The following is a 22,903-nucleotide window of genomic DNA, read 5'->3' as shown; positions in this document are numbered from 1 at the left end:
AGCGTCATCATCGTCAGCGAAGAGCCGCCATCGCCAAATGCACTACACAAATGAGGGGGGGGGGGAGGGGAGGAGCATGGCACGGAAGGAAACATCACCCAATCGCGGAGGGAGTTGAAATAGGAATGGAAGGGCCTGGGCCTGGTTAGAGCGGGTTGATGGTGAGCACCGTTGTGATGGTGCGGCACGAACCCTGCTGCCAGCGAAGAGCCAGCGATTTGCGAATGGAAGTGGAACAAAGTTGAATAGACCGTACCAAGGACGGTGGGTCTGTGTTGGTGTGCCATGTCCGACTGCACGTTCTGCAGGCCCGGGCTCTTCCCGCCGCACCAAACCCGCACCATCGGTGACTTCTGAGCGGAGGTCGCTACTAAGCCCACTGCTGCCACTACTGCTTGTTGTCATCGGAGTAGAGTTTTATTTATTTTTCTCTTCTCCTTCTCTCTGTGTGTGTTTGTGTTGGTTTGTTGTGAGCTTTGTGCGCCCAGGTTCAAACCCTTGCTTGCAGCACAATCCCTTCCTTCTTTCGCAGGGCTGCAGGGCATAGAAGATGGCCATCTTCCCATCTGCGTGCGATAAATCTCCCGCCGGGGTCATCTAACGTGCCCAAACCCCGTCTGGCCAGTGACGTGGGGAAGACATTTTTGCATAATTTTCTGCAAATGAGCACGCGATCACTGCCCAATGGGGGATGTAGGTTGGGAAGATGATCATGATCACGTTTAGTGGGGAAAGGTAACGGGCTGCGCAAAACGCAAATGAGCGTTCCATTGATCCTGCGCTTGAGGAGAAATATTTCTGCTGGAATAACTTTACCCTTAAGCAAATTCATACAACCGATGAAAGGGAAGCGAAAACGATTCAACTAGCAATGGTACATTCTTCATTCATGGATGGATTCTGTTTTCCATCTTTTAAAAGATGCCGTTTGTCGTTTCGTTTCTAGTTTGGCGTTATCCCTAACGGCACGTGATCGAGGCAGTTGCCTCGAGCCCTTTTCGGGCTTCGCTTTAACCAGTTTCGTCTGTCTGTGGGCATGACCCGGCCAACCACCGTTCCCCATGCAAAGATGAATGTTGTCCGCAGTTTGCCTCAGGGGTTGCGATGGTTGCGCAACAATCAGATAGCTGATCGCGTGATGCAGCTCATCCTAGCCAACAAGCAACAAAAAAGCAGGGATTCAATAGATTCTAGCTAGAGGTTAGCAAACTGTGCGCCCGTCATTCACACAAGGACTGGCAGCGTCTGCCGATCTAATCTGAGCGATGGTCGTACCTTCCAAAAGGGCCCATTGTGTGTGTGTGTGTTTCCCGGGACAGCGAGACGTCTTTCCGGCGCGATCGCACCCGATCAGTATCGCGGAATGGTTAATGGGTGTATTGTGTCGTTCGATCACCGCCCTTTTCGGTTCATAATTCATCGCCCTCGGGCAAATGGTTTAGCTTCGAGCATTGGTGGTGCTTGTTCGAGCTAGAGGATTGTTTGGAAGGGTTTTGTTTTTGAGTTGATATAATGAGTGTTAATAGATGAATGCAACACGCTTGTCAAATGTGCGATCTCGTGCAGACTGAACTCAAGTGAAGGTTTTTAGGTTTTGATTTTTTAACATTTTTTCTAACTCTTGATCATGAAGATATTTTCATTTTGCGGAATTGAGTAGTATGTATCAATTTGATATCCTTGAGGATAGAGTCTAATACTGCATTTCAATCTTATTAATACAATCAGTGCAAAATCTTCAGCGAAAAGATGTGGTAATAAATTCGAATTTCCCATTTGTCACATTCAATCATATTGCTCACCCAACTTCCCCGTCTCTGAACGGTTAATTAGTTTAGTTTTCCTCTTATGTTGCACAACGAAGTGGACGATTCTTTCATCGTTAGAATGCCAATTAAATTATGCAACGCGTCGTTTAGCTAACAAGCTTTGCGGCGCCGTGCCAGTTGCATCGCACGGCGCTCATCAACACGGAATAGAAGGAATGGAAACTGCACGAACTCCTTTTCCGCTGGTGCAGCTCGTGCCAACACCTACACTCTTTATCAACAACAAAGCAAACAGAATTTACCCCTTCCGGAAGGAGAGCAAACAGAACCGAGCGAATCATAATCGAATCGGTCGATTGCACCAAAGCAAACCAGTCACAGGGACCGGGGGCTATTACGACCGGTGGTGGAAGCTAATTGCACCCGCCCGTTATGAAATTGATTAGCAGCCCGTTCGGTGAACGGTAAAATCTAACGCCGCTGACCACTCGCCCGTAAAGCTGCGTGGCCGGAACGGGATGCAAGTCACAGCGAACAGACACGCTGCGTACGGACGCAAATGAACGGGCAAAGAACGGAGCTTCATGCTCGGCGTTAATTGTTTCGTCGGAAAAAACGTTTCCAGTGGCTCTAAGATCTTTTCCGATTCGACCTTTTTGGAGCAGCCCGAAAGTGCATTGCCATTATCGCTTTGAGTTTTGCCACGGTGGGAGCCATTTGCGCACTTTTTGCCCACTAGCAGGCATTGCACGGATGGTGACGGCATGCGACCGGAAGCTCGGAAGCAGAATGTGGGTCATTCTTTGCCCGTCTTGCAGTTTGGTGCAAAAGAACAAAGCAAAAACCAAAGCTGCTGCTAATGCTAACGGGTATTTTACTTCCTGCGCGATTCCGATCGATCGACCGGTGGTGGGTTGGTTCAGGTTTTTCGTGTTTTGTGCTTCTTCTTGCACTGCTCACTTGGTTGGTGTCGCTCTGGCTTAGGGATGCTGTGAGCTGACTGTGACTGATTAACTCATCGAACGGGCACCGAAGAACTGGTTTAGCCTGCCGTTATGATGGTGCCAATGGGTTAGTAAGTGAGCAAGGGCGAACCTGGTCAGCGTGTCTTGTGGCTGGGCCCCGGAACTCTCTTTGCCCGCAAGCAGAAGGTACGATGCTCACCGCCTCAGAGCCGCTGAGTTTGTATTCACTCGCGCAAGCTTGCGTAACTGCTTCGCTGGGTACGCCTCCGTGCGTAGTTGATCCCTTCACCGCTCCCTTTGCCACTCTTTCCTCTCTTTCCCCCCAGCAATAGGCCACCAATAGGGGCACGGAACTTGTTGTCAACGTTGTCGTTGGCACAGTCACAACAAGCAACAGCATTTCTCTTGCGTGACAAAAACCAAAAAAAAAAACAAGCCTCAGACTATTAATTGCACACTGCGCGAGGCAAGGCGAAGAAAGGGCCCCCGAGGTGGAGGCGAACGGAGAGAAATGAAATAAAATGAAACAAAACCCGTCGATCGAGTGCTTACTGATAGTTGCTCAGTAAATCCATAAGGCGGCAACAGCACCACCACCAGCTGGTTTGTGGCTTTCTCCCGTGCGTGGCAAGGGCTTAGAAATGACAATTTGCATAAGTAGACAGTGATGCGTGCGGGGAATCGTCAAGTCGATGGCGCACTTAACGCTAGCCGCGTTTGGCGCACAGGTTGGTGGTGGTGGTGATGCCGCGCGCCTATGATAGAAATTGTATAATCAAGGTGTTGCATAAAAATCCTCTGATTAGCAGCGTTTGATAAGGTATGAGTGATTCGATCGTTTACGCATGGGCGGTCGGTAGGTCGGTAAGGAACAGGGCGAGATTTATTGCAACAGGTTTTGGGGTTAGCCTTTTGGTACAGTGCAGTTGCGAGCAGGAAGCGAGCAATCACCGTGCGGAGGGAAAAATTAGATTTCTACTGCATGCAAATAAATGCACGCGTGGTTCGGCAGCGGTACGATAAAGGTAATTTTCCCCTTGCGAAAGCATGCAATGATGTTTAACGCAATAAAATAAATTCAACATTATTTTGTTTGCCTTTGAAACACTATATGAAGGACTGGTATTTCATATGCCTTTCTTCTTTAATTGTAAAATTTGTTTAGCATTTTGGGGAAGTTTAAATGTTATAAAATGATGATTTACCTAACTTTATGATGGACTTGTTGCACTAAAAGCTTGTAGATCTTATGAGTTTTACGAAGCCGTCATAATCACTAAGCGAAGAATTGCAAACATCATCTGACATCCCAATCCAGTACATTGCATGAGAATCTGAGTGAAATATTATTGGAATCTTGTCCAAAACCTCAAAACAGTTTTACTGTAATCTAGTAACTCCACAGTGATATTCTATAGACGATATTAGTGACAAATATTAGTGACATGCCAAAACCGCAAAGCGGTTGTAGCGCCGGATATGTAAGTAAGGAAGGTTTTAGTGACGAAACGTGATCTATCATCGAATCTGTAAATTTTTTTCCAAATATTTGTTATTGTCTTTTAATGACAATGATTTGGTTTAAAGGTTCTTCTCTCAAGGAATTAATTAGTTCGATCAGCTTTGAATCTACATGATATACAAATTACAGTGAATTTGAACGATCGACATCACAATAACCCCAATTTACTATCAACAACTTGTAACTATTAACAAAGTCTAGGCATTCAATGTTTTGCAACAACTAATGTACCAAAAGGGGAAAGTCATCCAACGAACGCTTATTTAACAAAAACAATCACTTCAACGATTGAAGCACACATTTATTGGTACCGTTTCCGTTCTCATTAGATAACGCTTCCGATCGTGTTGAACAAATAGGCGTACTGTTGTGGCCAATAAAATTGCTGCGGCGAAAAAAAAAGTGCGTCTTCGAGAATCCCGCACACTGTCGTGTGTTTGTCCAGTGCGGCTAGGTGCCTATTTTGGCTGCCAAATGTGTCACCGATGCGTAGTTACCTTTTATTTCCCCGCCGTCCCGTTAGTACGACCCAACTCGTATAGGTTGGGCCAATAAATGAAAAAAAAAGACAAAACATCACCACGCTGATTTTGTATAAACCATTGCCGTAAAACAGTTTGGTGATTGTGTGTCTTACTTTCGATTTTGCGGGCGCAAGAAAGCGACGCCCGACGCGTGGGCAGATTGGGGACAAGCGAGCTAGGCGAGTCCCGTTCTCGCGAATTTGTTTCGTCATTAGGTGAAGCTTTTCGCAGGTGTTGCAGCAGGCGGTACACGCGGGTAAACAAATCGTACACTGCGCTGCCCCCGGTAACCGAAAATTGTACGTAAAATTAGAGGCAAGAAAAAAAAACGGTTCCCGCGTGGGCTCTCTGTCTCTCTCTCTCTGTACTTCTGTGTTTGCGTTGTCGACTTTGGCAGCTTTGACGACGCGCTAGTCGATATGGTGACGATGGTAACATTCGCAAAGTAGGTCAAACCGGTGCGAAGAGTGCGAAAGAAGTTGAAAAAAAACGCGCACACACAAACCGTACGAGAACCGGGCAGGCGTATGATTCCGGTTTCGATCCGCGACAAATCGCGACGAGCCGGATCCGACCGACGATCGAGTGATGTTTGCAAAACAGGGGGAAAAAAATCGTAGCTGTGTCCGACGCTGAGCCCTGACTCTTGGACAATTATTTCGTTTGTTTTCTGACCGGCTCAGACTGAGATTGTAATCTATGGTTGGTTTCTTTCTGCCCGCTTTTCCCCGTCTTGGTGGGAGTAGTAGGAAATTGGGAATTATTAATATTTCGTAGATTTACTTTCAGACTGAGTATGGAGCTGGAGGGATAAAGTGTGGAAGAGAGTGTCGTGGTACTCGCAAAGGAAAGGTCGATTGACATGAGACGTTCAGGAGTGTGTTTCGTACGATGAATATTACCTATATAACTTATTCGTTCATTGAAATGACTCAAATAAGGCTCAAAAACATGGCAATAAATTTGTGTCTTTGAAACAGATGACACCCAATAATTGGTATTTTTCAAATTAATAAATTAATATTTATTTATTTAAAATTATCAGCAATTGTTTTGTGCTCAAAATAATGATTTAGCCTTATTCAATAGCGTAGCAAGATGCAAGCATTGTATATAATACCAAATCATTAATATTTCCCAAGACTATCATGCGTTAGTTTCAATTAACATACTAATCAAACGGTAGCTGCGAACAACAAAATAAATGCGCCACCTGATGACGTCTGAGCGTATGAGCTAATTGTCGGGAAAACAGACAACCAAAGAAAACCACACACACACTTAGACAGGCCCGGTTCAGTGCGGCCAAAAGCCCACTAAACTATAAATGAGGCAGAGGCGAATTAATGAATCGTGGTTGATGATGGTTGGTGGCGCACGGTGTGGAAAAGAAACCGTAGGAAGTTTGCAGGTGAAACACCAATCTATGGACGGGAGAGGTGGGAGAAGAGGAGGGTCCGTGGGTAGCAAGGTAAGCTACTAATACAACGCGGCTTATGGAACCTGGCTCGCCAGCTTACACGCGTTTTGCTGCATATTACAGCAGAAAGAGAGGAAGCGCAGCCAGCGAAAGAAAGTGTACGCAAGAACTGAGCAGCACTGCTGGGAGTGAATGTGTGTGTGCGTTGCCGCGAGACGAGGAAAACAGTTAGGTAACTGTACATAACTTATGATGTACGCGGATCGACGGAATCACTCGATCGAGCGCGAGCGGGGTTTTTATTCCTTCTTCTTCGGTGGATCTAAGCGTGCGAGCTGCGTTACACGAGGGAAGTGCTGTTTGAATGGGTTTGATTTATGGGAAAATGGTAGAATTGGTCGATTCTGAGCAGCAGCCATAGTTAGGACAGGGTTTTAATGATGGGTCTATAAAGGAGTTGTTTAAACATTTCAAGCATACTGGAGCATTCGGTTTGGGCAGAAGAGCTCAAATTAATCTTCACCAAACCCTTCAAAAAAGCTCGCTGCAAGTCTATCAAGCATCGATCGAGATCGAGAACAGTTCTTTTCCAGACATTTATAAAGAGTTCTTTGCTGCGTCTGCAATATTAAACTTAAGAAAACAAAAGGTGTTCCTTTTCAAGAGCTTCTCAAATCTTTTTTAATTAATCTCTCTTATTGTCAATCAAAGACGGCATCTTTAAGCTATACATCTCAAATAACGAATTACGTTTTAAAGCACTCTCTAAATAAATTGTCTATTAATTTTCGATGGCTCATCATTGCTGCTCCATCATCCCTCACGGGCTCATTGCGCAGTACTTTTAGCGATACGAAAAGGTTCATCACCGATGCACCCTGCAGCGTCAATCGATAGTGCCCGAACAAATTGCTGTCTGACACGGTACTGATGGATTACTCACGATAACCGTTCGGGTGGCTTTAAATGCGAAGTCTTCAAGAACAATACTTTGCTCGCTGCAACAAGATTGGGACGTACCTGAAAATGAAAGAAAATGAGGAAAAAATCATTAGAAAAATCTTCAATTGCAGTAGGACAAGAGCTACGTTTCTTTAAACTAGCGGACGATTAGGTTCTGCTGCAATAATTCATCGTTACTGAAGAAGCAAACCAGCAATCTCGTTTGCCGTCGATCATAATTGTCTTGCGTTGGGCAAACTTCGATTGGACAATTAAATATTGAACAACTTCTTCCAACGTCCAGCATGATTGGCTAAGAATGATACAACTCTAATTCGTTGCTGTAACATCGATCAGTAGTAGCTGCAAAAAGAACTATTTGCATTCAGACTTTTCTCAGCTCGTCTTATCCTTTCCCAAAAGGTTTGTAGCTTGCAGGCAGAGTGGTGTCACTCCCTGCCACAAAGAAAGCGGATCGGTTTTTCGACACATTTTTGTGTTTGCTCCGTACCGCGGGGCGTTCGTTTTTAGCGACTTTGATGAACAACATAATCATCTCCCACACCGCACCGCGGTTGCCTTTTCCAATGCAATGCAAATGAGAAGCAAATTTTCATTCATTACCACACGAAATAGATCGTTGCAATAGCAAATATGCACCACGCTCGCGGCCCCTGGCGTGGACGATGTAGGCCGGGACTGATAGACAAAAGCCTGCCCGGGCGTGCTATCCGGTAAGCCCTTCATCCCTCTGATGCCGTGCTGATTTATTGAGAATGAAGTTCGTGACAGACGATCGCTTGCAGGCTTCGTTGGAAAACGGGTCTAGTTTTGAATTTGATTGGATTAGCAAGAGTTGATTTTCGCTAACGATCGCTAGAGTTGGTTCGCTTGTTTGTGCGGCTGGGCATGATTTGGCTCAGGCAATCGCGTAGCGTAATATTCTGGAAAACCAAAGAACGACCGATCTGGCAGTGTTGCCTCCGGAAGGGTGGGAGAACCCGCCCCAATATCATGATCTTGAGGTCGTGATTTTTTCCCCTCCTGCACAGCACTGGCGGCATTCTTTAAGGTATTCGGGCAAGAGCAAAGCCGAAACGAATGACTAATTTTGCGAAATTGATTCGCCCGCCAATGCCCGGGTGGACCGATTCTGCTAGGGTAAGTTGGGCTAGAACTGAAGCGGCCCGAGCGTGGTTAATGCCGTATCAGCTATGGCGTGGTCAGTCAGGAGGGGATACTGGCGAATGAGTCATAGAATAGAACATTAGTTGTTGCGGTCCGAGAGGAGAATTGCTGTAAGGAGCGCGTGGCACATGTGTTCTTTGGTCTAGTTGGCCGATTGGGCTATTCGTCAAGGGAGGACAATTAGAGCGTTTGTCAGTTTGGGTAACATTGATTGGAATTGTAGATCGAGCAATTTAGCTGTCGGTAGAGGTAATTTATTTTATCGATGAAATGATGAATGGACTTAAGGAGAGATTGGAGTAGAGTGGAATACAATGCGCACTGTTACTTACGAAAGAGTTTGACAAATGTGCATTTGTTCTGTTTGCGGCGTTGGCTACGAATGTCCATGAGAATAAGAGACGTTTGTTGTATTGAGCAGTTCGTGCAAACTAAAGAATACATAACTAATATATGTTTTCGTTGTTTTAGGACTCAGATTTACATCTCTAAGACACTATTTTGATAATTTTTAAATTTATCCTACTCCAAAAACCTCTGAGATATGTTTATCATACAACCAAAGGTGAAATATTCATAATGGCAATCGTTTGCACTCAACACCGACGCTTTGCCGTGTTGCATTTCAAAGCAGCAGTAAATGTTTGTCCCTTTTCCCTTTACCCTTACCATTTTAAACGCTATCGCTTCCCACACACCATGAAGCGAAGAGGAGTAAAAACCATTTGAAAAAAACATACTCTGTTTTTTCATCACTCACCCATCATGCCATTGTTCAAGAACCCGTAGTTCATTAAGATTTTACGCGACTTTTATTCAAATTTCAGCCAAAACGACGACAACGGCAAGAGCCCTCAACAATCTCTCGCAGGTTGGACGTTGGCAAGGAAAAGCATAAGAATGGGCGCAAAAAAAGGTTTATCCAGTTTTAATTGCCACCTCGACAACGCTTTGCATGGGCGCTTTTCTCGGCACGGGCGTACCTTTTCATAACGACCGTAGAAGAATAGGTGGCAATTAGTTGCTTTTCCAGCACTGGCGCATTTGCTTGGCTGGCTGTTGGCAGCGGAAACGGTTAAAGAATTTTGGGAGCCGTAGCAAAAAAAGTACTGCAACGAGAAGTAGTTTTTCGGTGAAGAAGCTTTCGAGTTTTCCGTTTAGGGTCAGTTTAATTATTATCGTTTTATTTCCGGCAAATTGGCTTCAAAGCAGCCATTACGAGCAAAGCTTTGGCGAAAAATGTTTTAAAAGCATTTTGAAATTTTTCTTATTAAAAATAAGTGAAATTTTAAAGAATTAATATCATCTTTTTATGTTTTTTTATCTTTTATTGCCTCAAAAGTCTGCTGTAACAGATATAGATCAATTAATAATAAAAGCTTTTAAAGTTAAAATTCTAATGCGTCCAGTTTTTTGTCGTTTACTTTAAAATCTACTGTCAGGTAAATGACCGTTGTCTCAATTCAATGTACTTGTTATTTACTCAGCCTGAACATGAGAAATGCAAACAACACGGAGTTCATCTGTCTCCAAAGTATAGTACGTTACGTTGCTAGAAAACACGCATCCACACGGAGTAAACTGTTCGTTTTTAATCCACGCCCCACGGAACGGCCCCAAAACAACATTGGGTTTAAAAATGCATTCCAATGTACCTATATTTGTGTTTGGTTTGATGTACCTAGTTGCTTTCGAAAACTTACGCCAGCCCAAAGTCAATGCCCTCCCGCGCACTAGTGACAGGCGGAGGCGCCAGTGCACGAAACTCGAAAACACGTCCCAAACCCAAAATCATCTGTTTAAACTGTATCGCAAGCTTTTCCACGTGCAACCGAACAGAAGGGTTGAGGTTTAAAAACAAAAGAAAGAAAGTAAAAAAAAACTTCAAAATAATACACAAAACCCTCGACTTGGGTCAATAAAAAAGAAGGAATGAGAAACAATAAACCTGCGTCTGGATATATAGAGCTAGAACAAAATCGAATCAAATCCGCTTTGGATTTCCCAATTCGTCGGCTCGTCGCAAAACCATTTGCTGACTGGGACTTCGCTGGATAGACAGGTGAAATATGGTTCGTCAGCCATCTTTCGCAATGCTGGCAGAATGAGGTAGCACAGTAGGTGTGTGTGTATGTTCGAAGGGAAAAGAAGGGTGACGGCAGCGGCGGCGTTGGTAACAAAAATAACAAAATGCCAATTGGCAAACTTATTTCCAGCGATGCCGATCCGCCGTGCGACGAAGGACCGAGGAACGGAAATGGGAAGTGAAGGGGAAAAAGCTGCAGCGCAAAACAAACGCGAAACGAGACCGACAAACGCCATTTGATTACACATGGCAACCGGTACTTGGGCTTGCTGCCGGTGGGGTGGGTGGCCGATGGGTGGGTGGCTTGTGCCCGAGAGCCAGGCGGGCTTTGCACTTTTTCCCGACTGACCTATATTCCGCGCCACGGGCATGTGTTTGAACAGCGCACGAACCGTGCGTCTCCATTTCCTCGGCGTTTCGTTCGGTTGCGTTACGTTTTCCCGCCACGCCATGTTTGTCGTGCGGCTTGTGCGGGTGCTCACACACACAGACACAGAGGCACACAACCAACCGAGGCATCGAGCAATCATTCTCTCGTCTATCGTCACACGAACCCACCCGGAGGGGCTGTAGCAGAACGGTCGGGGTGGTGAAGAATGGTTCCGGAATGGGAGTTCTTTTCATATTTCCATTTAGAATATTCATGTGCCTATGAGCGCACTGTCGCACCCGCTCACGACCCTACCGTCCCAGTGTTCTTTGACACCTTTCCACGAGGTGGAGCTTTTCTCTTTCCCATCCATCAATCCTACATACACACACATACAGGCTGTGAGCACACTGGGTGCATGCCAGCACATTCGTGCACATTAATGCCCGATGACGAATGCCAAACCATCCGACAGAGGGTGGTGTGAAGGTGTGAGAAGAAGCAGGCAGCAACAAAAAACTCATCATGCTCTGCAACCCGCCCCATTCGGCAAATGATTTTTCTTTCGCCATTTTCATTCCCTGTCCTTTTCACTCTTTGCTCTTCCTATATTTAAATTGATGCTTTTGCATTAACAACATAGCAGCAGCAGGGCAGGGAAAAATCATCGACACCCTGCGACTTGGGAAATGCAAAAGTGCTCCTCACCCACGAGAACGGCAAGCATAGGGAAATAATTTATTTATTTTTTCACTGCGTTTGTTTACTGTTTTGTAGAGCTTCTTTTTTTTACGCCCGCTACGAGATAGTGCCGTGGGTTGGCGCGAGGCATCAGCATTACAGAACCGGGGCCGGTTGTGGCCAGCGAAGCACAAACTGCCTCCGGTCTACCTGCGCTTTGGCTGGGCGCTTTGAGAATCGGGTGTATGGAATTAAAAAGGCTAAGCATAATTATGACCGACCCAGACTGTAATGTATACACACTGCTGCTGCTACTGCTGCGGTGCATATCGCGGGAAAGATTCGCGCGAAATGTTCTTCTGTCGTGGGGAGGGATAAGAATTAAACTCAACCACGAACAGTATGAAACGGGATGCCGCTGCTCCCGTAATTGCGTTTCATAAGATAATTGCTTCAATCTGGGTTCTGGTAAGGGATGAAGCAAACTGGCTAGGGGTAGGAAAACACTTTAATGAAAACGGTGGCTTAACGCTACTTAAGCCTGTGCTGCAGGGAGTGTGATGGTGATGGTACTTTAGTTTAGCAAAAGGCGAGTTGTGTCTGGATGGTTTGATACTGTTTGGAAGAGTTTTTGTATGCTAAAACAAGAATGGTTAATTTGAATCATTAAATAGATCGTTAAGGAGCTTCATTTTGATTTAAATACTACATCGTTGGTTCAATCAATCTTGTAGATTTTTTTTTTTAAATTAATTCGTCTATTGCGTAGTACCTTAAATCATCAAAGATGTTATAGTGGTAGTATGAAGCAGGCTTGGTTTTAGTAACTCATTTAAAAACACTTGAGCCTCAACTATTTTTTAAACCACAAAATGTGAATTTATTAAAGTAAAGGAGCTTTTTTGTATTACCTTACTTTAATGCTAAATTAAACAAAGTTACTTGTTTGCTTTCGGCATTAGCGTTTCATTACAATTTTAGCAAGGCAATAACATGATGTCAGCGTGGTTTGAATTAAAATTACACAACAGTGCCTTTAAAATAAAATTTCAAAATAATATAAAACCCTTCTACTAACTCCACTTTACGGAGAAAATCTGGTCATTTCAATGAACTTTGTTCCGTAATTAAAAAGATAGTAATTTTTCATCGCTCAGCTCCGGATTTGCATCAGAATGCAAATGAAACCAGCAGCAGAGCCAGGTTTGAAAGACAACAGGAAAAAAGAACCACCGAGCAGGAGGTAAGGCGGGGGAAAACAAAACAGGCGGACACTAAAAATGTCTGCAAACAGTCGAGCGCAGGCATAGGCAAATGCTAACGCAACGGTACATTTCTATTCACCAACACAGAAGCGTGAAACGGGAAGAAGCGAAGCAAAAAACAACAACAAAAAGTAGAAATAGAATAAGAGGGTTAAAGGAAGAAAAGGGTGGAAGAACATAAAAGTAGTTAGATAAAGCCGCGGCTTGGAAACGAAAAGCGTCGAGCGCGAAGAAAGCTGGTGGTTGTGTAAAAAAAAAACAACAACAACACAGTGAGCAAGAACCGGGTAAAGTGCAGCAGAATGATGTTGGGAAAAACGCTAGCTAACGGATCGTGCGTAAAAGAGAGGGAAGTAAAACATAGTAGATAAAAAAGAAGGAGAAAAAAAACAAAACCAAGTGTTAAAGAAGCAGACAGAGAGAAAGAGCTTAAAGAAAACGGGAAAACTAGAAAATACAATCGGAAATCAAGCAAACGAAGCGGACGAATGAAAACGCGCGAACGAATAGAAGAACAAGAACAAGTTCTCAGGTGTAACATATTTGTTAATAGCCACCAGACAACCGCTATGTGGCGCGGTTCAGTTTGTTCGTTTCTTGTTCTCTGTTTCTTGCTCTTCCTGTTTTCCCCTTCCCTTCCGCTAAGCCCCATTGCGTTGGGAGGGAGAATGTAACGGTGCTGTGGCAAGCTGAAAGCCTGTCCCGAAACCGTCCCGGAACGGGACTGTAGCTGCCCGTTACTATTTCGCGTTTTGTTTCGCGCGCACGCCCGCGGCCGGAGAGAATGTCCGATTGGGGCAGAGAAAGCAGCGGGAAGGTCGTCCCGACCGAAACGGCTTGGCAAAGGCAGGGGGGAAAAGCTCGGCCCGGCTTGAGCTTAGGCGAACGCACACGCACAATCACAGAACCGCACAGAAGGTCGAGAATTCTGCGCCCGAGACTACCGTTAGCTACTTTTGATTTCAATTATTTCATTACACCCGCCATCGTCATCACGATGACTGTGCGTGGTTTTTTGGGGTGCGAGTGCGGGGAGGTGGAGTTTTTGTTGCGTTGCCTTTCGTACCCATCAGCCGGATACACTCCCACCCTTCCAAACCAGCAAACCTTCGAGCGGGTTTCGTACTTAGTTCCCAAAGCAATCAGAGTGCTTCCCGGGGTACGATCGGTTTAACAGAGAGGCGCCTTTAATTGCCGCTTAAAATGCCGGACCTACGCGGCTACGGGAGACTTGAATGCCGGTGATGAAACGGTGGACAACAGATGTAGTGGGCGCTGGGTTTTTGCGCGAATTGAGTCGTTCCGAACTACACATAAAACGTTTCTTCCACACTGAAGAACATGTGACATGCTTACCTTTTATCGATCCGCTGGACGAGTTCTGTACGGTCGACGCTTGCACATTCGTTTGCATGGGTATGTGCGCTTCCAGCTTGGACGTAACATTGCTCCACATCTCAAACATCCTCGGTGTAAACATTGGTCCGCGTGTCCCGTACGCGGCACTACACTGTTGCCTCGGTTCCCTGGTCCGAGGTGGTCTTTACGAATCAAACTGATCTGTTCACCACTGTTCAAGTCACTTGGCTTTAAGTTTTCGTGTACTCCTTCAAACAACGTTCCTACTGTGCGGGGGCTTAGTGTCACTATTATTTTACTTAGAATTGGGCGTTTTATAACCTCCAAAAACTGTTAGGCACTGCTAAAACGTTACGGCTGGTATAACACAATCGGTCAGAAATTTCCCGACTCTCGCAACGACCCATCGAACGCCATTTTTAAGTAACTGCTTTATGAAACCTTTATCGCCCGCAAAGCGAATGCTATCTCGGTGGCCCCACAATCAGTCCATCAGTGTCTTTACCATGCGAGGTGGCAAAAAAGGCACACAAAATCCGTTTCAGTTCCGAATTTGGTTCTCCCCCTCCGAGTCAGCGGGATTGTAGTGACGATGCGTCCGGGTTAAGGCGTGTGGTGGGTTTGATTTATCATACGTTGCGTCCGGTTTTGTGTTTCTCTGCTGCTGTTATCGCAGTCTCAGTCTCCAATAAATGTCATCTAAGCAGATGCTCTTTAGCGTTACCTTCTTATGCATACGTGAGCATTTTTTGTTTTTCTTTGTAATCTTAAACGTGAGTTTTTATTTCCTTGTTGAGCGATTTTTTTTACTCCAAAAAAACAACAAAAAAGTTCGAATGATCAGCACCGGAGTGGTGGGGCGAAACGGGAAAGAAACAAATCTCCGTACTGCTTCCCGTACGCGTAAAAGGAAACGGCGTCGGTCCACTCGAAGAAAGCTTTCTTACGTAAATCGCAAGCTTCCTCTACGCACACACACACACAAACCCGCTTGCGTTACCAAATTTTGAACCGCGAGCTTGGGCAGACTTTCACGAATTTCGGTACTTTGCCGACGCTTGGCGGTGGCCGGTCGGAATCCAAACCGAAAACGCGTTTTTTTGTTGAGCTTCGTTGTTGCCGTTGCTGCTGCCACGGGACTGGTGATGGAGTTGAGCAGTCACTTTGGTGGTTTTGGTGGAGGGAGGGAACGCGTTTTTGTTGTTGTTGGTTGGTGCTCTTTCACTTCATTAGCAAATGAAAGGTTGCTATTATGATAGGTCTGTTTTCGGGTGGAATTATGCAACGCGACGCTCGATCGCCGCGACCGCTACACACGAACACTATTTTAGGGGGAGCAGGGGAGGGGGCGGAACACCAACTCTTTCTTTTTCTCTACACACACAGACACGCACGCACACACAAACGAAGATCGAACGCACACTTGGATAGATCACTTCAAACTTTAATCGTGGCGAAAGATTTTGATGTTTTGAGGTAGGAATCACTCACAGGCACGGGGGAAAACGGCACCGAATAACAAATACACACACTTTTTAAAGCAAATGCCTACGCCGATGATGTATCCTTTTTTTTTTGGGGAGGGGGGGGGGGGAGGCAGTCTACTTACTGCCTGCAAGAACACAACGCACTGGTGGTAGAAATAAAACTTCGCGATAAAGCTTGCTGCCCTTTTGTCACATTCGGCGCAATAAATCCTGCCCAAAAACAACACACACGCACACTACTCTCTCTCGTTCACATTCACACACACACACGCTGGGGTTGGGTGAGGGTAGGAGAAGGGGGTGTTACTTTATCACCACACTCCACCGCACTCCGATGCACTTGGGTTCACTGGCGGTCCACGGGTGCAGCATTCCCACCGGCGGCATTTACACGACGACGAGCCCTGCACTCGCGAGCGGGTTTTTTTTCTCTTCTGTTGGCACGGCACCAGCACGAATGAAGAAGGGAAAGGGAGGAGGGGATTTAAGTAAAACAGCGGTTGGAGAGATATAAATAATTTTACAGCCCTGTTATGCGGGAGGATCGCAGTCGTTCGTTTGTTGGTTCAGGGAAAGGACGATTGCAGCGGAATCGATGCGTACGTGCGGCGTGGCGAAAGGATTTCCGCGGAAATTGTATCTGTTCATTTGATATCAGCGTGATTGTGATGTGAGTTGTGCGTTGCGTTGCGGGAGACGGTATCTGATACATGGGCTGTTAAAGTGTGATTTTAAATTGCTTTTACTTTTACCTCATATCGAAACAGTTACATGAGACACTTTACCGGTTTATCAGTTTGATCGAATACATAATGACAGCAAACAACATTCATAAATATTTCTTGTAGTGGAATGAAAGCCATTATCGCTTTATTGCAAGTCCAGGACACTGTTTCCACTTGGAAATACGTTCGTTTTAAGCGCCAGTTAATGTTGAGGTATAAAAGAACATCTTAAAAAAACAACAACCAAACAAGCTGTTTCCTTTATTTCCTATAATTGCTGAGAATTGCCCTTTACATAGATATGATCAAAATTCTACATAAATACGATACATATTTTGTCACATAATTCCTTTGCATAGTCGTTCATTAACATTTACCACAGCCCAAATCGATATCAATCTGTCTATTTTTGGGGGTTGCTAAACAGCACTCGTTACCCATATCACATTGTAGCACAATTCTTTAAATCGTTTCATTTGCTTAAAGCACTTTCCTGCTCTTCTGAAAACAAATCTCCCAACCCACAGCCACGCACGATACATCGCGGTGGCAAATCGGGGCAACAATCTCCGTCGCCACAGCGGGATAGATATAATTTTCCATCAACCTACGCCCCATATCGGCAGCATTGTTGGCTGTGCGCATTTCCGCCCTGCGGTCTAATGCAATTTTCTTTCATTGCTTCGGTTTGTTACCTCCCCCCCCCCTCCGGACGGAACGGCGTCTAAGCAGGAGGCGGGCAAGCGGTACGATGCAAGCTATCATATTCTATCACATTCCCCGCTCTTCGCTTCAAACTATCGGTCTTCGTATCGAAGCGAAGACATTTTGCTCCTTAATATGTTCGACAAGTCGCGAATGGGAAAGGAAAACTTGTTCCAGCGAAGTGTAAGCTACTTGGAAGCGAGGAAAAGTTCTCGTAGGAGGCAAAACATCGCCCAGAGGATGTACGGTGGCGGAGTGTGTTTTGTGAGTGAGCTTGCATTTCCTGCTGTTGTTTCATTCACTCCTGCACCCGCGTCCGCGGTTATCGGAGAAGGAAATGTTTTCCCGCCTTTTCTGGCACTGATTTGTTGCTGCAAGCGTAAAGAGGCAGGCTTTACTGTACGTTCTCATCCAGCACATGTAGGGTAGGATTTTATTCCACCATCATCACTGCCACCACCACTACAACCTAGCAATCCTGCTAGCTGAACCTCGGAGCATAGGGTTTCTCCAGCGGCAGTGGCAGCGGAACCAAAAAGCCAACGACCAGCAGCGACCGGAGTTGCATGTTTCAAAGTCTCGCTACAAGTCAGCAGCATGTGTGTGTGTGTGTTTGTGCACGGTGCTATGGAATGGAAGATAGTACATAAAAATGAATCGATTATTGCCAAGGGGATGGCTTCCACGGGAGCCATGGGGGAGAAAAATAGACATTTCCTCCGCTGCAGTTTTCCTCGCTCGGGGAGGTTGCCCATTGAAGAGACAGAAACAGAGGGCGGCGTTGGCAAGACAGCAATGCTAGTGATGGAGCGTGTACGGTGGCGGGGTGGCGGTTCTTGCAAGGCGCGGACAGCGTGGAGCCAAGCAGACGAGCCATTTTGGCGGTCTTTTGTACGAACACTGATAGCGACCGAGCACGTTGAAGGAGTGTTGTGTTGGTAAGAAAGGACCGTAAGGATTTGGTTGCAGCGACTTTAAAGGGAGTAGTACTCTTAAAGATGTTAGAAGCAAGTAGAACTATTCTTAATGGGATATTTGGATGTTTTTAAAGGGATACAATTAGAATTTGATTTAAAAAAGCAAATTAGAGAACGTGAAGTTGATGGACGTTATATTCAAAACGTGCCATGTCAGAAAGAATTATGAAGCAAAGGTCAAAAAAGATTTCCAAATTTAATTTTGTTCATTTTACTTTCGCAAACCACCGTGGGATGGCTCGATCTGCCTTCCCGCTATTTTATTTACCCAAAATGCTTTATGCACTTCGCTTTTACTACTCCCCTGCGGGGGGAACAGCAAAAAAGAAGAAGCGGAAAAAGGACCTGCCAGAACCGACGACCGCTATCGTGACGGCCCCGCCAAAACCCCTCGTGTAGTATAGTATAGTAGCGCACACGAAATATCGTAATTCATTCATCACGCAAACGCGTGTCTCGTGTGGTATTTTCGGACGGTTGGGCGGGAAATTGTGTGTTATTTGACTTCCGGCTTTATTCCTTTTTTGTTTTTTGTTTTGCAAAGGTGGAAAGAGAGAGAGAGGGCAGTTTGCCACCGTGGATTCCCTGGAGGGGAGGATTCTAACAACCGCGCCAACCCTTAGCACGCTGTCTCGCTGCGCCACCAATGAACGAGCGGTTGATGGTTGCCTGTAGATTTGATTTGTAGAAGTTTTTGCTCCAAGGGGCGAAGGGTTTTGGTTTTCGGTCACGTGATAGTGTGGTTTGTGTGTGTGTTTTTGTTCTTCCCTTTCTCCCTTTATGACAAATGGAATCTCGCCCCTAATGCATTCTGATGGGTTATGGTGGAATCGTGAGCACTCAAACAATACCCCGCAGCAAAGGGACAGGGAGCGTGAAGGAAAGGTGCAGAAACAAAAGAAAATTGGATTCCACCAGTGTGCGGCAGGAGTCGGAATATCGTCAATCAACATATTTGCAGTTATTGAATGCAAAATATTTCCATATTTGAGGGAGCAAATAAAGTCATATCCAAACAACGGCAACGGGATAAAGAGAAGGCAAAGATCGTCGCTAGCGTTATAATGTAAAGAAATACTGGTTTGGTGCCAGTTCGGCACCATGCAGGTACACACCGACACTGGCCATTCACCGGACCTTTAGGCTGCAGCTAAACTGGAATGCAGTAAAGCAATACGGGAGAAATACGTATAAATACCACTCGGCACGATGGGCGATACTAATTTTAGCGTGCTCCCGTACCATGCAGATGGCTGAGATGATTGAGGTTGCACCGTTTTTTGCACACGAGGTCACTGGGACACCGGCACACACAGCGCTGGGATGGAAACGAGGAATAAATCCAATCAGAGACGTCTGGGACGTTGCAATTGCAAGCGTGCATCTGCATTCATTCTGTGCTCTGCGTGGCTGGCGATGGAAGGACGGATCCAAAAGAAGCAGCACCGAGACGGCACTGCAGTTCGAATGCTGCATGTTTGCTTTACTATAAAACGTTCGCCAGCGGCACAGGCAATAGAATAACGCGAAGAAAGCCTCGATGGAAGCGTGATCGAGCGCCCGGTTTGCCAAGTGTGAAGATGCCAAGTTACATAAATACAAAACTAACGCTCGCAGCTTAAAGCGCACAGCGGTACCCGAAATAGTGGTGTGACTTTCGCTTTTTGTTTTCCTGACGGGGGCCACCCAACCCAATTCGTACGCAATTGCAATAAAGCGCAAAGCAAAGTGCAGCGGAAGGAAGAAGATGCAAACAACAAATGAAAGAAATCACTTTCAGAATAAAACAACCATTTGGTGTCAAAGGACGGCAGCCGAAGGCAATCAGATGTGCATGTGACGGTGTGAATTAAGACCGGTCGGGTTTGCTTTTATTTTTAGTCAATTCAATCAAGAGTGATAGTGTGTGATCGTGTACTTCGATTGGATGGTGGATTTAAATAAAAACGATCGTTTTGGAATGATGTCTTAAGTTACTTTCAATCACATAAATGTCTTTTAAAAAAATAATATATATTTAAATTGAAGCATCTCATGGTTGTGCAACACTCATTGTTGTGCTCGTCATACTCAACCTAACGGCGAATGAATTCTAATCAATAAACGGTTGCACACTGCTTGCTTGGGATGCGGCACCGTACCGCCAACCCAACCTAGCCCAACGCAGAAAGGGCCGCTTCGCTTTTTTCTTATTCCCTGTGCGTACATGCATGCGTACACCATCGCCACGCAATTGCACTACGTGCACGGTGAGTGCAGCGGTGGCAACCCTTTCCACCGAATACCGAAATCAAAACAACATACCCACTGACACACTAACGGCGAAACAGTGCACGCACATATGTTGCACACTGGTGCACCGTCCCCGGATGCAAACGGTGCGCGCACCGGCAAAACAGGAGCGAGAAAGAGAGGAGGAGAGCAAAATTGCATTGCAAAAAAACATACACAGCATGATGGAAGCTGATGATATAATACCGTTTCTGCCTACTCTTTCGTACGGTGGAACATCGGGGGGGTGGGAAGCAAGTGCAACGGAATGAGCCTCACCGGGAACAGGTTTCAATGACGCTGCTCGCTGATCGCTCAGACAAAAGGATGCACATGCACAGAGAGATGCCCGGCTCGTGTGTTGGTGAGGAATTAGAGATGGAAGAAATTGCAATGCTACAGTTAAGTTCGGGAGAGTCTTTGCAGTCGGCAAGAGAGGCTCTTGAGTTTTAACACGCTCGTCGAGGATGAGAGTATCATCAGTTCGGAGCTGTTGGAGATTATTACCTCATCGTCGTGTGCAGTTGCATCCGTAGGCTGAACATTGAGAAAGAGAAAGAGAGAGAGAGTGAAATGCTCTCTTTACAACAAATGCACAATAAAGAGAGTGCAGCAGGGCAACGACATCGTCTCGGTGCAGTGAGTTGCGGGTTTCTGCCTTTTTTGTTTTTGCTTCCTTTCCTGCTTGTGTTCGTGATGCCCCACCATGGATGGGGTAGTTCCCCAAACGTGGAGAAGGGCGCATAGAAGGGGGAAAGCGTCGTATACACAAGAGCGCTGCACCAACACCAGCACACAAGGGACACGGGAGCAACTCTGTGTGTCAGTAGGTTTTGTGTGAGGAAGCATCGTTAAGTCGACATATGGTGCTGGTACCGTTGTGCAATTTGCGTTCTGAAGCAGCCCAAGGCGTTGGGGAGTGGGAAGGTTGTTGGAATCCAACTGTGGAATAGAAGGGTTAATCGATCGAAATGCATTTCTAAAGGTTGTTGAATTGAAAAGAACGTTTACGATGGTAATAGACTGAATCTATGAAGCATCTATCTTTTATGGTCTTCATTAAATTGGAACTAAGTCTTTTCGCGTCTTCACCAGCTACGATATCAATCGAAACATCTTGCTAGCAGGTGCTACAGCATAGCACTCCTACATGAGCATTTGAAGAAAAGTGGTTGCTCTTGTACTCTCCCCGTCATACCCAATTAAACCTTCCAGCTCGGACAGGATTTCCTCCACGCACACACGACAACAACAAAAAAGAACTCCACATCTTGTTGCTATTTGGCTGGTGCTCACATGCCCACCTCTTTTACGCCATCGCCCATTGAAGATGTCTTAAATTTAGAACAACCACCTTTTTTCTTGCCATGTTACGATGTCGCGCCAGCTGCCCAAAATAGTCCCCGCCGCATCATCACTGGGGGGACTGTCGATCTCGCTCTTTACTGGAGGTCCCGTGTCATCGGGATGAATGTGCCTGTGTCTGATGTTGGTCGTCTTCGGCACAACGCCACAGCTCAATAGCTCCCCACCAGTTGCATGTAAGGGTGTTTGGTTGTTTGGTTCCAGCAACTGCAACGCTCTGTCCTGTATTTATAGAACGTCGACAACATGCTTCTTGCTGTCCGTGCAGCATAAGAAGCAGGAAAAAATCCCCTCCAACACTAGCACGATGCACGAGTGGAGCATTAAAGATGGAGCTGATGTGCGTGAGAGTGAGAGAAACGGGAAACAATCTGGCCAAATTTGGTACTAAACCCGACCGGGCTTGGGCAAGATGTGTTGCCTGGACGTCGTGTGAAAGACTTGGAGTATTGCATTTCTAGCTGGGAACGTCGGGGAGAACGGCATGTTTTGGAAAACAGACATGTAAGTCTCATCACAGCCTCTGTTGCTGCTGATTCCATGGTACATCAATCCCGTTGCGATGTGAACATGCAGCATACCATTAACGGGGGGAGCGAAGCCTCTGACCGAGTGGAGCTCCCATCGCCGCATTCTAGCCGCACCATGAGTCGGAACATGCCCGCGTAGAACATCTTCCCATTGGGGAGAAAAGTTGGGGGAGGCGGTTGCTGTGGCTGCGGAAAAGCCAGATGGAAATGCCCTCCCGATCATCATGATCCGATGATGAGCTGTACCGTAAGCCGTCACGGTTGGCTGGGGCCACACATAAACAGAGTGTGCGCCCAGTGGAAAGGAAAGCATGCAGCACTTACGCGTGGTGGGGCAGTAGTGGGAAGCGTTGTTAAGATAAGTTTTTCTCGCTGCTTTGTGTGTGCATGTGTGTCTGTGTGTAAGTGTGCAGAGAGCCCGACGGTGCGCGACGGGTGGTAAAGTTATGTGTGTTATATCACCGTTCCAACCTCCACCTCGTTTCGTACATCTTTCTATGGTCTACTACCAAAGAGACGACCGACAGCTCCCCAACGTACGCATCGTAAGGCTTTTCACTTAGACACGGTTCGGGGAGGGGACCTCACAAATGGAAAGACACACACACACTCACACAAATGGAAAGGGACAATGAAACAAAACGTGAAATGCATTTCCCTTTATTGTTTGCGTGATACCGAAACCGAAACGGACCCGGCTACCGTTGTGGAATGAAAAGCTTGCCAGGAGCGCGTCGTTTGGTGCCTTTTTT

The 22,903-nt window shown here is 46.0% G+C and overlaps 1 protein-coding gene across 6 annotated transcripts in view; it reads right to left on the bottom strand.

Moving 5' to 3' along the window:
- LOC1279961 (probable nuclear hormone receptor HR3) overlaps nucleotides 1-22,903 on the bottom strand; it is a 120,666-nt gene that overhangs the window by 59,326 nt on the left and 38,437 nt on the right. For 3 of the 6 annotated variants that reach the window (XM_061654024.1, XM_061654026.1, XM_061654025.1), the window contains exon 2: nucleotides 14,089-16,012. The exons of 2 other annotated variants lie outside the window; for them this stretch is intronic. In XM_061654024.1, coding sequence (XP_061510008.1) covers nucleotides 14,089-14,212 — 124 coding nt within the window. In that variant the 5' untranslated portion in view covers nucleotides 14,213-16,012. Of the gene's footprint in view, nucleotides 1-14,088; nucleotides 16,013-22,903 lie in introns of those variants that run through there. One more of the 6 variants, XM_061654031.1, reaches the window with a different exon arrangement.

The sequence above is a fragment of the Anopheles gambiae genome, chromosome 3 (genome assembly GCF_943734735.2).
Source record: "Anopheles gambiae chromosome 3, idAnoGambNW_F1_1, whole genome shotgun sequence".
NCBI classification, from domain to species: Eukaryota; Metazoa; Arthropoda; class Insecta; order Diptera; family Culicidae; genus Anopheles; species Anopheles gambiae.
Note: the sequence above shows the minus strand (reverse complement) of the source record. Positions and strands in the feature narration are given on the sequence as shown.